The sequence below is a fragment of the Strongylocentrotus purpuratus genome, unplaced genomic scaffold (genome assembly GCF_000002235.5).
Source record: "Strongylocentrotus purpuratus isolate Spur 01 unplaced genomic scaffold, Spur_5.0 spur5_scaffold_5, whole genome shotgun sequence".
Taxonomy (NCBI): Eukaryota; Metazoa; Echinodermata; class Echinoidea; order Camarodonta; family Strongylocentrotidae; genus Strongylocentrotus; species Strongylocentrotus purpuratus.
In genome coordinates this window covers 18,039,226-18,056,222 of record NW_022145611.1, presented here as the reverse complement: position 1 = coordinate 18,056,222, position 16,997 = coordinate 18,039,226, and the positions used below count along the sequence as shown (strand labels likewise).

General features: G+C 35.3%; 1 protein-coding gene across 1 annotated transcript; it reads left to right on the top strand.

Moving 5' to 3' along the window:
• Window positions 1–4,590: 4,590 nt before the first annotated feature.
• Window positions 4,591–10,435, top strand: NK2.2 (NK2 homeodomain protein; the record flags this gene model as incomplete). The annotated part of the gene is given in 2 exon segments (NM_001129811.2): window positions 4,591–5,431; window positions 9,167–10,435. Coding segments are annotated over 2 exon segments (1,314 nt in total). The 5' UTR covers window positions 4,591–4,893.
• Window positions 10,436–16,997: the final 6,562 nt, after the last annotated feature.

Genomic DNA, 16,997 nt, shown 5'->3' with positions numbered 1-16,997 from the left:
TCCTGATACGTCATAATACATGTGATTTATTTCAACACTACCATATAAAGTACGATATTGTATTCCATGACAAATCGAATGAACACACTATATGATAATTTAATATACAATAATGTAAACACTTGCAAGAAGTGCATGTGTACACACACATGCACATGCACATGCAAAAGAACAAACAAACAATAAAGTTTAAATACTTTTCGACTCTAATTATATAACACTTTTAGTATGTCACTGTATTCGTAATTAGTCTACGAATTGAAAATGATTATGACATTGAAATATATTATTCTGAAAATTCCATTAGTAAACTTCTAATCATATATTGTTTTATCATCAAATCTATTTTCTGTATTTTTGACTGTCATTTCTAATTACAATTTGACATACATTTTAACGGTGTAGTCCCGCTCTTATCATCATAGCTGTGTAAACCAATAAATTGTTTTCCATCTTGAAAGAAAAATAAAATCTTGAGCTTACGTGTAACCCCGTCTTCCAGGGGTAGAAGTCAAGTTAAATATCATGAAGAATATTAGACTTTAATAAATAATTGTCATTGTCACATTTAGTGGTTCTTTGTTTGCCGTACATAAAATAAGATAATGGTGTACTTCAATGTATTGTTTACTCAAGGAGATAAAAACTATCAAAGGGCTTATATAATGTGTATAGTTATGTCAATATTGTCTGCTACGAGGATGTCACATCTCATGAATCATATTCAAGAACCAACAATTGTCTGATTAGAACTGGATGCGTACGAGAGAATCTGCACGTCTTTCATCAGAATGGCAGGGGTAGAAAAAATAATCACCACGGCTGAAATAAAAGCTATCCTTGACTTTCAGCTGTCAAACTTGCAGTCGGCATGAGGCGATACGGTTGAGCAATTTGTCAAAAGTGTCATAGAAATTCATCCTATTTGTAAGATATTACTCGATAATTATGTTGAATTGCAGGAACTTTTTTATGATGTAAGTATAAATTTGCATTGAAATAGAAATAAAAATTACTCCTATATTTTCTAAAAATGTGAGTACAAAATATGGCGCAATAAATAATGTTTAAAAATAATACCAGGTGATACAATGAACCATCGACCGACGTGTCGTTGTATACGGCACGTACTCTGCCAATTTTGTCTTGTCTATTTCCAACATATTTTGATATAAATTACCCTGATTAAAAAACTTGCTTTTAGAATTATTGTATATTTCCACCATATTTTGATATAAATTACCATGATTAAAAAACTTGCTTTTAGAATTATACTGTCTATTAAGCTCTCCCTATTTTACAAGATGCCATTTGTCACAATTATAATATATTTTAAACAGTAACCTGTAATCTCTTTAATTGATAGAGTAATCAAACCTTACTTCTTTCCCCTTTATACCTTTTAACAGTTTAACGTAATATATTTTGCTAAGAAACATCAAGTTGGGAATTTCCATAAAGGCTGAGCACCATTAAAACGATTTAATAATTCAGCTTCGATATGATAAGACATATGATTTTAGCTATGACATAATTGTTATTAATCATATCAAATGAATATTTTCTTTTCAAGATTCTTAGGTAGTGTTCTATACTTATAATAATAATTGATTAATAAACAAAAGTTCAATTGGACAGGACATTCATTTGATTTCGATTGCATTAATTATGAAATTCTGTGTGGATCCTACCAGGCCACCATCGTACATGTACAGAATGTTTTAAAGTTTTACTATTCTAAAGTGGGAATGAGGGAGAATACTACTTTAGATATAATGAAATATAATCAAAACAATAGCGTCCAGTGATTGTACAAGATAATTCAAAATTCTTTACAATCTTACAGTTATAATTTTGTGCGATTCGTCTTACTTAATGTTTGGTGATTTTTTTTTTAACCTGACTGCTAATAAAGCACGTTTGTAACTATGCTTGTAACTAAGCAACAAGGGGACCGACGGCTTTAAGTCATCTCCGGGGGACTTGGTAATGAGGATTAATTCCTAACCAAAAGGCACGGGCGCATTGACTTGGTTTCGAACCCTGGACTTACCGGTTACAAGACCACTGATCTACCACTGAGCTACGTTAACATAAATAAAATGAAGCATAGCCAATATACGTTGAAAACAGTATATGTAGTCCAGAACGTTATGTTACTGAATGTGTCACATTAATCTATTACAACAAATTGGCAAGAAATTCGGCTTTTAAGTTGATATCGATGTCGCCGTCCCCGCGCCGCTTTGAATAAAGCTTGTCTGGCAGGAAAACATCAAATAAAATAGAATAATGGAAATTTCCAAACTAATCAAGACCAAAAGAAGGGTCTCAAAACATCCATTTAACATGGAGACTAGACTGCATGCTTGACCGCCAAGGTTTACAATAGAGCGTTCGCGACATCAATGATGCTGGAACAATAGTAGAGAAAACGGGATCTGCGAACCATAAAGAGATGACATTCAACATTATTTGACGTGTCTATAAGAAATGAAAAGGCCGGGAACAGAATGGATTTGGGCTGATTGATCCGAAGGTCCAGGTCTTTGCAGAGGACACGACCAGAATAATTAAGGAATTTAAACCGCTGCCAATAGGGCTTTATAAGGTTTTAAACCTGTCTCGTCTATTTGATTTGTCTTGAAGCGTGCTTATATCATGTGCAGTGACCGCTATATATAGGGGGATTTAAAAGGTGTTGTTAAGCTTAGATGAGACACCGAGATGGTCTCCTCTGTCGATTAAGAAGTGGGATTATCTTGAGTAGCCGTGACTGCTCAACATGTATGAGGTATCATGAAACATTATGGGTGGGATCGCAAACTTTTTTGAAAAGATTTGGCTGGCCTTGGAACCAACCGATACCCATAGTTCAAAACGAAAAAAGAACTCGAGAAGAACCATCTCTCGCATCGATTATACATGCCTCATGATTTAATTCGGCGAAATCCGAAAAGTATATCCCGTATCCTGACTCTTGGAATATTTTTCTTTAATTTTAATAGTGTGAAATTAAATGAAATGACAATAACGAACAGGTGGTGATTTCACACTGAGGATATACAAAAAAACAATATACTGAATTATCAGATGCAAATTTTAATGAGTACCAGCAACAGTTTTTTGTATTTGTTTTCATTTAGTTTAACATCGGTAGGGTGTATTAAAATTAAATGTGCTTCTAACTGACATGTGTAAGAAAGAATTATTGATCATCTTTAAACGCTTCTTGTGACAATAACTAGTTGACACAGAGGGATATCACTGCGCACACCTGCATTTTGTTGAAAGGAAACAGGTTTTGTTTTGAGCAGAGATAGTTTTTCTTTGGTAATTATCATGATTATATCCCCTCCTATAGATACCTCCACGTCACCCAAACCAGGTGGTGGAACAAAGTTTCACCCTGTTTTCTTAAAAGAAAAAAAGGGCACTTAAGCTCCTCGGTGTTTTGGTTTCGCACGAACACGAGATCTCGCAGAGACCTTGGTCATTTATGCAAATTGGAACTTTCCAATTATGCCGAACTGGTATTATGAGACACGGGATCCGGTCGATAGTTGTTTTCTTTTCAGTAAATGTTCGTGTTAATCCCCTTCTCATCACTTTAGATCATGACTGTTTCATCGGTATTTTCTTCTCCAAAATACGTCAAAGTGTACCCCCTTTTCAAAGGAAAAAAACATAACGTCTTTCCACTGTAATATATTGCTATCAAAATCATTCTTTGAATAATAGAATAGGCTGTTTAACTTTTTTTGTTTTTCACACAGAAAATGTTACTTTCAAATATGGTAAAATTGTTTCTTGACTGAAAAAAAGACACTTTTTTTATCTAGTCGTTATCATATTTAGGGGATTCGATAAAGGTGATCGAAGAGGTGTAGAAATACTTACATATTCTCTTTAATATCGTTTTTTTTTTATCAGTTCATCAACGTGAATAGGCCAATTTTTTCTCAAAATGGTTACTAAAGTAACCACACCATTTGAATGAATTAATTGACTTAAACCAACCAATATGGAAAAACAAAATTATTAATATGAATACTGATGTGTAATCAGGTTGATTTTAGACTCCTTGGTCCGCCATATTAAAACTTTAGATAGGTGATAACTTACAAAAAAGATTTATAAGGAGTAAGATTTTGTAGACATGTGAATCTTAGATAAGCCTATACTTTTTGTTGTCATCTTCAATATGAGAAATTGAAATGAAAAATGTTTATAACTATTTATATTTCTACATCTACAACGGAATATGAAGTTAAACCGGCAGTAAGTTTCGTGGCGTCTTAGCCCCCATAGGCCACGCCCCTTCACTCGGTCACTGTGCCATTGGTACCTCTTTTTTATTTACCCCTGACTCGAGCGAATAACGTGCGTGCGTATACCCACATAGCCCATTATCGCAGCTCCACGTCTAATTTGCCAATGAGGGTGCGCGTGTGTGTGTGTATGGGTTAATGTGTGAGTGTGTGTGTTGTTTGCCGATAGAGTTCGTCGCCTCTGATATTACCAAAGGGGGTTTCTCTGAACCATTCAGCCGATGGACCGAGTCATATCTTATCGTAGTAGCTTGGTGACACTTTACCTTCAGCGCTAGTGGCGTTCGCACTGTCTCTCACAAATCAGCTCCAAAGCTCTCTCATTTCGGCTACCCTCGCCTGTATTCTCATCCTCATCACACTCGATTTTTTTTTCTTTGCAACACCGCAACTTAATTAGCGCATGTATTCAACGTGAACCTGATCTAATACTCACTGTGCGGATACATATTAGATGTTTTCTAAGTGGATGGTGCAGGATTACTGTTATTAACTTCGATCTGACGGATACCTGTATGAATGTTGATTTTTCATCGCCTAAAAGAGATTGAATTTCTTTTAAATGTCTGTGATATCACCCCAAACTAAACCAGACTCTGGTTATATCTTTTCTTCTCCTGGTTTCCACCCTAGCCGACACGCCTACATGAATAGCCAGGCCCTGGACTTCGCTTCCGTTGGTCAGCTTCAGAGCGCCAACAAGCACGCTAAACTTTTCTCGGCGGAGCTTCTCAACTCCGCCATCCTCGAAGACACGGATGCGGCGATGAATGCCGCCAAGACGAGCTTTTCCGTCAAAGACATCTTGGATCTACCACACGCTGCCGTCGCTGCCGCCGCCGCGGCGGGGGTCAGCGTAGCGACTCACCCGATCACCGGTCTCCCGCTCGACAAGGCATTCCTTACAGACTCACAGATGGAAGCATTGAAACAGACGATGCATAACGGGACTGATCAGGCAACAGGTGGTGGTGGAGTTGGTCGAGCGGACACAGGGGTGGTCTCTGGACAGACGGGTGTGGATTCGATCTACGACCAGAGTGACAATCCCTATACCAGATGGCTTCAAACTCAAGGGGGCGATGCAGTGCATTATTCATGTGAGTTCATCTGCCTTTAATTTCTTCTAATTTGCGTATATTTGTGTGTAAATCATATAAGTTGGGTTAAAATACGTAATCCTACACACAATTTTTTTAAATATGCAGACAGACACTGTTGTTTTATTTCGTCTCAACATCGACGTAAATACAATTATAGTGTTTGGTAAGTCATTTCCTATGCATTGTCATAATCTCTTTTTTTTTCTTCAATTACTTTTTTTTTGTGGTTGCTTTTTAAAGCCAACACGTCTAGGTAAAAGACGAAGTCAATGTATTGCGCCATTGCTCTAATCAAGATTATAATATAATTATAATTATAATACCTAATCAACCTAATGCAAATTAGAACAAAACTAAAGAATGGAAATCTGTGGTCAATGGATACGTTGGTATTATAAATTCGTTTACCATTTTATGTATACAAGAAAGAATAAGTTGCGACATCAATAAGGATAAATACGTCTATAATAAATCGCTGTGGGCAACGAATAGGAAATAGAAAAAAAATGAGGATATATTCATGACAATAATATATTATCTATTAGCCAAACAAATAAACAGCTTGTAGTTGACAAAAAAAGAAATATTAGCGAGAAGTTTCTCTGTTGGTATAATTTTACTCGAAGCTGTGCAATATAGGTAATGTTTTGCACAATTCAACCATTATTTATTTTTAGAAAGCTTGGAAATCTCTTTGCTAAACGCCTTTTAACATAATTACACACATTATTTTAATTGCCATTACAGATGAAAATCCCGGAAATAATGTTAATCTCTGCCTATCTAGAAAGATCTGTATTTATAACAAATTATTAAAAATAGTTCGGAGTTTATTCACGCAAACGCAAATGACCTTTGCTCAGATTAAAAGATCGCATCGATTCAAATTTTATTGCGATATATTTTATAGACATGCATACATATTATGAACATGTTATTAACTCTTTATAATATTTATAGGATTTGTTATTCTTATACAACGAATCTGTGGATAGCTGTTTGTGAGATAATAAACTTGAGGTGTCGTTGTAATATTCAGAAGATATTTGAATTGGAAATTTAACGTTAATATCATTTTTTTTTTAACGTGATATATTGCCAGGATATTGTCAGGGTCCACATATTTACTTTTAGTTTACGTTTCCATTTTCATCGAGTATCATTTAGCCGATTTAGTAATTTGTTACTCTTAAGCTACAAATACCTTCGATTTCATCATAACGGTATGACTTTTACGATAAAGATGCGTTTTACTGCACATGCGACATGTTAATGCGTTGACATGCACACGAATGTACACAAACATGATTAATAACCCTAATGTAAATACATCGCAGGTGCACTTTTTGCCTTATTCCCGGAGTCAAACGCTGCCAGTCACTGCGCCCCGATCAATTAACTTGTTCACACCTTCTTCAAAATACCCGAAAGACAAGGACGCAAATGCAAGAGAAGAGAGAAAAATAGAATATTATTCACCGGGACGTCTCAATATCATTCTAATCTTTAGCTCAAACAGGACTTAATCCTGAGAAGTGTCATTAGCCCTCGTCTACCGTGCCCTGTTTTCACACCTTGGCCCTCAATCTATCACGATTCATATCATTATCTTGTTGTCCTCCTTCCATTACTGGTCAAACTACCACTGTTTTGTCTGATAAAGACGCAGATTATATTTAATGTAGGACCACCTCGCAACAGGTGCAGGGTCTAGTGAAAACTGGGTCTAATGTCATGCGGTGTACGGAACCAAGGTGTACTCTACCCTGTTTACATTTTTATATTCAGTATATTCGTAATTATCATCCTGCTTGTAAATAGTATTGTCTTAAAGGTAATGAGAAATGTTGAATGACTTAAATCGCCTAAATTCATGTTGCCTTAGAGAACAAAATATAAACATTAATATCTTGTTTTTATTCATCAAAAATATATAAGACGCTTAAGTTTTCAAAGTGGTGGCGCGCTTTGATAATGATGCTGATAATGTATAAACGACCATTTTACTCTTTACTTTATTTTTTACTTTACTTCATTTTTGAAAGGGATACACTTACATGTATAGCAATAATATTCTCAAAAATTTCATTACAAATTCTTAGTTCTAAAATTCACAGGGGATCAAAGCATTCATAGCTGATTAAAAGAATATCAATCGTTTAGTGAAAAATATATTGTCCGTAGTGATGGTTCAGTATCTTTAGGTAAAGACCAGAAACACTGCATCTTCAGATTAAGACGAGAAACACGGTGTCTACACTGACAGAATTAATCCACAATACTAAAAGCTAATTACTTCTCCAGCTGAGAGGTAATCGTGTAGTTAAACGAGTACCATTCGTTGTCGTGTAGGCGCATACCAAAATTAATGACCTACAAACACCGTTTAGGAGGTCGATTTATAGCAAATTAGTTGAGAGAATACCTGGTCGCATATGAGGTTAAATTCATTTGATGGAGGATTCGTTCGTGGGAAATAAAAGCGCGAATTTGATTTAGTAGTTCTAATTTTTTTTTTTTTTTAAATCATTGTTTTATTCAAAAAAATCTTCAATCTCTCTGTCATGCCTTATCGTAATCACAATGATTTGACAGACAATAATTTGAAGTATTGAATACAGCTGAAACTGGGATGTCCAAAGAAACAAACAATCATTATTAAAAAGGTAATTGTAAATGTCATCTAATGATGATCACGTAATAATAATAATAACAAAAAGAACAATGAAAATAATAATAATGATGAAAATAATAATAATGATGAAAATAATACTACTAATACTACTAATACTCATCATCATCATGCGTTATCATTTCAAAAATTACTATCAAACACGATAAATCTTTGAATTTTATTGATATATTCACACAATCCAAAATTATTATTTGATCGAGCACCGCATAATTTGCTGGTCCGTACACGCTTCCGGAATGTAAATGATATTTGAGGTAATCGTGGTTCCATTTTATATATTGAAATAAACAGTGTTTATTCGAATTCATGCATACTTGTTTATTGTAATACCATTATGGAAGTCAATCACGTAATACCTATACCACAGGATTGTAAAAAGGCATGTACATTGTGGTTGGTAACTCAGACGTATGTTTGATAAAATATCAACCGCTCACATGATAATTTGACAATTTTCCGCGAATATTATCACCATACCAACCTAACCTTTAGCACGATATGAAATGCGAAGTGTGTGTCCATAGTCCAGTATAAGTCAACTAATTATGCTTTTACACCGGGGGGACTCGGGGTGAGAAAAGACTGAAAGTTGAGGTAACCTCTGTAAAAACAGACCCTTTTTTATTTTGCTATTGACGAGCCCATATGACCCTAAAATTGCAGTCTTTATTCCCCCCATGATCATCATAATATTGTTTGTATTGTGGCAATTAAAGCTAACAGAACGACAGACCACTCATTGCACTTGCCCTCTCATTGGGCTTATCATAGAGTAAACTTTACATCAATTGCAATGCTAAGGGTGAAGATATGTGTTCTTACTGAAACCTAGTTTCTTTATCAGACGATCTAGTAAAGACAAGATGTATACACGTAGGGATTTGGCTCTGTTAAAGAAATGTGTGGCTTGCATGATGGATACAGAATTTTACATTTTATCATGGCATTTTTATCAGGACTTTTTGAGGGCAGGGAGTGGCATTGCTTTCGCTTGTGACATTAACATTTTCTCTTTATCGTTTTCTTTTTCTTTGCAGCTTTGGCACAAAACTCGGTATCTCACAACAGCACCTCATCCATCGCCACATCACCGACTTCCACTACGGCATCCGCTCAGGTTCACGAAGATGACGATGACGACCTCGATTCCGTTGCTTCTGACAAGGACGGGGACTCGGCGAGTCGCGACACGTCATCGCCATCATCAGGTGACCCACCCAAGAAACGAAAGCGACGCGTCCTGTTCTCCAAAGCCCAGACTTACGAGCTAGAGAGGCGATTCCGACAGCAGAGATACTTATCAGCACCAGAAAGGGAACACTTGGCGAGCATTATCCGTCTCTCGCCGACGCAAGTCAAGATCTGGTTCCAGAACCACCGCTACAAGCTGAAGCGAGCCCGCCAGGAGAAAGGCTTGGACTTGAATCCGTTACCTTCTCCGAGACGCGTTGCCGTACCAGTCCTGGTGAGGGACGGCAAACCCTGCAATGCAGGCCTGGGTGGTATGAATGGGGCCAACATGGGCACACATGGAGCAGCAGCAGCAGCAGCAGCGGCTGCAGCATCAGCGTGTATGTCAGCAGCGGCAAAGTCCCACCATCATCACCATCACCACCACCAAGATTCGATGCTAGCGTCCTCGGCCGCCGTGACGGCGCCACAATCTCTACAACACATGCAACATTACCCGTCACCTTGTAGCTATTCAACAGTGACCGCACCATACAATAGTAACTACAGCTCATTTAGTAACATGTCGATGGCTAACAACATGCAGTATACAGGTTCAATGGCACAACCATGGGCGTGGTGAGACACCAGAAATTATCCTTTAAGACTCAAAAACTCTGCTCATGAGATTTCCTTGAAGGACCTCAAATGAAATAATAATTTTTCAACTTTTTGTTTTACAAATTTGATAAATGATCAAACCAATATGGACAAATATCGGAGTCATCGATATCAAGCAAGATGATGAGGTATGTGTGTGAGTGAGAGAGAGAGAGAGAGAGAGAGAGAGAGAGAGAGGATGTAACATACAGAAAATGATATCATGATGCGATATCAAGTGTTATCGCGATAAGTCATGCAAATTTAAAAAAATTGTAACTGGTCCCTTACAAGTTAAGTCGGTTACTACTGAAATACATGCTCTGTGAAAGTGGATAGAGAAGTCAAGTGGAAAAACATCTTTTTACTAACATGATAATATGAGCGAATATACGGTACACGAATGAGATCATTTGAACTGTATCTTGAGAACGATCGATTTGTGATGTCTAACATCATGATAAACTCTACATTATACCAAAGAAAATATACCATGAAAATGGAACATTGAAATGTAGTACTAGTTCAAAGCCAGTTGAAAGGCTTTTGGCAAGATACACAATGCTTAATTTATTATTAGGTAAATTGCCTCAAGTTAAATTTACAAATTTCTGGCCATGTCCTCGAGCTTTTGGAAAGCAATTTTACATTGTTGTTATGTAATATTTTAGTGGGATTAAAGTTCGAAAAGTTGACGTATATCAATTTTGGTAAGCGCCTTTATTTGCTTGAAAGTATTTCCTTGTTTTCCTTTTCATTCATGAAATTACGAGTGACAATTTCCATTTCAAATACGGTATCATTGGTAATGGATATAACTAACGAATCCTTGAAATCTAACCAAGAAAGAGACATTTTGTCAAACCTTGAACATTAATGTGAATCTCCCTCTGAATGTACCGGCCTTTTACAGAATATAATAGAAGTACTCCTTGACATAAGATTGTTCAAAATCATTTGCCATTCATATAATATTGCAGTTAGTCACTGGTTTCACCCTTTTCTGACTATAAAGTTTATGACAAGGTAAAAGTTTTTTTGTTGTTATCATTATTATTATTTTGATGACTATGCATAAATTGTCAATATTATGCTTGATGAAATCAACATAATTATTTGTTCATCCTTATCGTTTTGATTACTTTCTTGTATTTTTGTTAACCGATACATTTTAATCAAGTTCTATATTTTTTATAATGTAGGCCTATACTATTTTCAGATTTTCTTGCACATCCAAATGTTAATACCCCATGATATAAAGATGTACATTGAAAGCTCGGCAAAAAAATTCAAGGTATGTACGTATATGGTGACGTAACATATCGTGATTTCTGTACTCCTTCACAGATCATATTTACAGCGTTGTGAACGGAAAAGATATGACGTAGTTAGTCACGTGCCAACGTGACCTAACACCACGGTATATGCTCATGGCACAACGATCAAAATCATTATTTTCACGGTAAAAACTATGCCATGTAACAATCTAAAAAAGGGTTAGGCCTATATGAAATTATCAAAACAATTTTCAAGAATGACTTAAAGGCATGTTTGAAAAGGAGTCATTTCAACACCAAGATCACTAGCTATATAAAAACAAGTAATTTGTAGTAGATCTCTTGTGAAATTTTATATGATGTTTTCTCCTCAAAAAGTATTGAACTTCAGTTTGTAAAAATTTCTGATATTTAAGTATAAACCTAATTGGAACGGGGAAAACAAGTCTTATATTGAAACCTGTGGTAAATGGCTGAAATTGAAATTGTTTAATATGCTGCTAAATTTGAAACTTTGACAACACTTATGCTTTACGGGCGTATCATGTATCCTTATTTAAACAAAAAGATATCTGTCCCTTCTTTTAAAGATTTGTTTATGCTAGAGGTCCAGATATTTTAATATAAATGGCCGTATATGTGTCTGTGTATTTCACCGGCAAGTTTTGTCATGACAAAGATAGCATTTGTATGAAATATTCATTGATTTGTATTCTTTAGTCTAATAGATTATTAGAAACAGTGCAAGATTAGATGTATCAAGATATGTGTCCAATGGTCGTAACTGTATATTTAGGTGAAATGGGATATCAATTATTATGAGGTGTATCATATTAAAACATTTATTTATTTTGTACATGTGTGGAGAAAACAGACTTGTTTCGAACAAGAACTACAGCAATTGATTTTCTTGAATATTTGATCAGTATTGAAAGATATGCGACGTTATGAGAATGATTCCAAAGATATTAGAAATAAAAAGCAAACTTGTATATACTGAAAATATGATTAATGTTTCAATTGTCCTTTGTTTTTAACTATCGAAGAGTTTATTGGCTATGGTGATGATGTTGGTTAGGATAAAAATGATGATAATGACGATGATGATGATGATGATTTTAAGGTTGACGAAGTTGATAATGTTGCTAAAAATGATGAGAATAATGATAGTATTGATAGAGTTGACATGACGTTCATATTGGTGTTGATGACAATGACATCATTGTTAATGATAATCATGTTGTTGATGACTAAGTTGATGGTGTTAATGATGATGACGGTGATGCTGAATGATAAAAAAAATGTAGAGATCGCAAAGTGATTATTTTGGTTATGGTGGAGGTTAATTACGTTAAAGATTGTGAGGCCATCGCAGTAAAGAATACACTGAAGATGGCGGTAACAAATATGAAAATAGTTATGAGATGTAACAAACTGCAATTTGGAAAGCATGGGAAGGTGGTAAAAACTACACTAAGAATGCCATAAACATAACGTAGCACAATGTCATATTCATACTCTAATAGTTATATAAAAAGTAAGAAAAAAATTCCGAAATTCAGTCACCTCTAATAATATCTATATTATTTTTAGATGTCGTAATCATTTCGGAAAAACATGATCAAATTTTTATTTTCAATACATTTATAGATTTATAGATTTCCATTTTAGACGGCAAGACCACTCAGAAATTCGTGATATTATTACTTTTAAAATAACAGATACCCCATTGAAAGGCGGGTCCAACTTTATTTCACTAATTTAGTTATCAAAACCATGTGAAATACAAATTGTGCGAGAAAAAACATCCATTACAAAGATAATGATGATGATGATGATGATAATAATAATAACAATAATCGTAAAAAGAAGAAATAATGATGATAATAATGATTGACAATTTATAATAATGATATCAAATATTAAAGCTTTAGACTTTAAACGATGTTTCGGCCAATGCATAGGCATTGATCGAAACATCTATAAGAGTAACCTGAAAGGATACCTATCTAAGTGAGATTGGAAATGTATTCAATCAATTAGCTGCATGCTGATTACATCTTGATTTACATCAGCTAAACTTCTTTTTGATGTTTGTCCTTCTCGGACCATCACACCAAGCCTAACAAGTGTCCTCCAAGAATGTGGAGCACCACTGGAAATTGTGCCAACACGAGATGGAGAACAAGAGGGCCAAAATGGTGTTAGCGAATTAGCAATGTACACACTCACCATGTCTCCTTCATTCTACGTGTTGAGTGTAATTACTAAGACAACTTTGCGATCGCTTAAGTTTGGTCTTCACATTAAGAGGTTCTTGTGTTATCCTTTTGACTCGGCCATATACAAGTCTGTTTGATTTTGAAACGCCGGGCCGATGGGAAAGTGGTTGCCTTTTGTCACTAATCTCTAAAGTCTATTTGGGTGGGAACGTTTGTGAGTAGAAGGCAAGAACACTGTTAAAGAGAAAGCTTGGGTAAGGTTTAGTTAGTTACCTGATGTGCTATAATTCCTAAGCAACCAAGAAACCTGACTCCAAGAAAGGCCTTATAAAATGTAAGACTTGTATTCATCTTTAAGCGAGGCAGTATGTGAACGAACCCTTATATTTAAATCTCATACAACCCAGTAAACTTACTATCAGCCTAAGAGAACAATTCAGATGCATTTTAGAAAGGCATAGTATACTTAGGTTTTTAAACATTTAACTAAAAATGTACAATTCTGAAAAGCCATGACAGCGAATACGCTTCAGAAAATGATGCAATTATTAGCTTATGACTGTAATCAATATTGAATATCATGAGAGGCTAGAATTTCTTGATTTCCAAATTTAATACAGAAATTAGATGCCAATCATGGGGTTCGTGTATAAAGTTATATTACAGCAATAACAAAAGAATTCTCAGATTCTATTAACCCTAATAAGGCCGGGGGGGCATTATGCCCCCCTCCCCCTCCACGATTTTTCTGATTGCTCGGGAACACATATGGATGGCGCCCCGTCGCTCGCTGACTTTTTTCTTTCGAGTGTTGCGCAACTTTTAAAAGATTTTTTTTTGAAAATCGGACCTACGGTTACAAGGTCACGTGACCTTTTGTCTTTGCATGTCAGCCCGAAAATCGCTCATTTTCGTGATTTGTGTACAAAACATATTGAAAAGTCATTTTTCCTAAAAACAGATCAAACAAGGGTAATTGGGTCTTATTTAAAGTTTAGGTGGTTGTTTTGGGAGTCAAAATAGTTGAAATGTAGTAAGAAATGAAATAAAACAACAAAAATAATGAATTACATAAGTAAAAAAAACAATGAAATACATAAGAAATTATCAAAACAAGGGATAACATAAGGAATAAGCTGGCTCTTCCAAATTGTTTTGTTGTATTATTATTCAAAATGGTCTAATGAATATATGTAGCTAAAAAGAATGCTTAAATATGAATAATATATGATTTATGGGTAAAAATGTGATTTTTATGACTATATTTGCATAAATTACCATAAATATGCAAATGAATGAATTTTTCAAAAAATTGAAATTATCATATTTTTCTTTACACTTCACTTGACATGCGTGCAAATTTTCGCGACGACCGGCCGCTTCGCGGCCGAGATCTTAAGGGGGGGGGCCATAATGGCCCCCGGCCGTACTAAGACCTCAAATAGCCCGGCCTTTCTGGGTTAAGATATTTAAGTAATATTGACTGCCTTCTGGGCAATACGACATATATCGCCCGAACCGAAGGTGAGGGTGATATATGACAAGTCGTATTGCCCTGAATTAGGCAGTCAATATTACTATTATTAACCACATCAGACATCTAGAGCAAACAAGAAACTCTTACTATCTTATACTCTTAAATTATGTAGGCTACACAGGGTTTCCTAGCATTAGAAGTTGCAAAAACATTGTCAAACCAGCACTGTTCATCCAGTGTTTGACAGATTTTCGATACACTGCAAACAGTTTGCCTAGGGTGTGATTGTTACGTCACAATGGAGTTCGCGCAAAGTGCGCATTTTCTAATACACGATGCGCGATGTAAATTACAATAGCTGATGCGCGATGTAAATTACAACTGGCACTACATTATTGCGCACTAGTTTAACACGCATTTTGCCATTGACTTTTCAGAGCGGGCTAAAATATTTGTCCATTGACTTACTGTATAACCTATATTGCCCGCCAAATTACACACAAATCCCATTGACTCTTCTGAGCGGGGTAAAATATTTGCGCATTGGTTTTCTATATAACCTATATTGCCCGCCAAATTACACACAAAATCCCATTGACTTTTCTGCGCGGACTAACTTATTGTAATTTTGGTGACTTATCCATCAAAACCTTGAGGGCAATACCATTTAAAAATTGCCCTGCTCAGATGTCTGATACGGTTAATAATTCAGCATATTCTTCTAATACCTTATTCATCATGCTAATCGAATGCTTTAATTCAACTTGCTTAGTTATCCGATTTTGCTCAATTTTTTTTTATTGGTTTGTCTGATTTTGTCTGCTTTTATTTAAAGTAGTTGCCCTTTAAGGCAATATCAATCATTAAAAGATAGTATCCTCGTACATTTTCAGTCCCATTTTTTATTCGTTCTGTACACATTGTATCTGTATCAGGACCACACACTTTTTTTTTTTTTTTTTTAACAATTTTGTTTTATTTCTCCAGATGTGTAATACAAATCATGACATACAATTGAATAAAATAAACGTGTTCAATATTGATGCTTTTACATAAACATAATTAAACACAAACTTATTTGCAGTATAATATAACTTAGCAACAAAGTAAACGTATAAGTACCTAAACATAATATGTCAATTGTAAATGTTATTTACTTATATATTACAAAAAAAAACAAATCTGGAGATAATTTTACTGAAACAATCCTGCCCCCTCCCTGCCCCCTACATCACACAGACATACTCACCCTCTATCACACAAACATACTCACCCACTCACACACATACTCACCCACCCACCCACCCACCCACCCCCCCCCCCCCCACACACACAGTACTCACTCAGTGGATGTCTGCCAACATTCTCAACTTAAGAAAAATATACTAAATAAGTTATCCAGGCCGCAAAATCGAGTTACGCTTTTAACAAGCTCACGGTGGAGAAGAAAGCAAATCTTAATTAATCTTAAGCTGCTCCCACTTTAAAAAATGTGATCCTAGCTTTCCCATTTTAATTGCTATTTTCTTTTCCTCATCCCTATACTTAAAAATGCTTTTTTTCATCTTTTCTAAAGTTAGTACTCGCCCCCCCCCCCCGATCTTGACATAAATGTTACATACTTCACCATGAAAATGATAGTATTACACATTTTTATTCTATATGAACTACCTACCAACCCAACAAATATATCTCGCCATTCTAAATCTTTAATTTCATCTAACTCAAAAAGTTGTATTAAAGCCTGCCATAACCTTTGAACGCTCCCACAAGATAAAAATAAATGTTTGTATGTTTCTATTTCCTGCTTACAAAACGAACATAAATTATCACCAACAAAACCAAATCTATGAAGATGCTCATTAGTGTATATGGCTCCATGCAATAATTTAAATTGAAATTCACGTTGTTTTCTAATGAGTATAGTAATTCTTGGTCTAACAAATATTTCTTTTAATTCTTTATCTATAAAATCATAATCATTTTGCCCATCCCTTACCTGCAAATCATACGTTCGTTGCAGTGCTTTGATGAAATAATCATAGATTGTTCTTGAACCCAC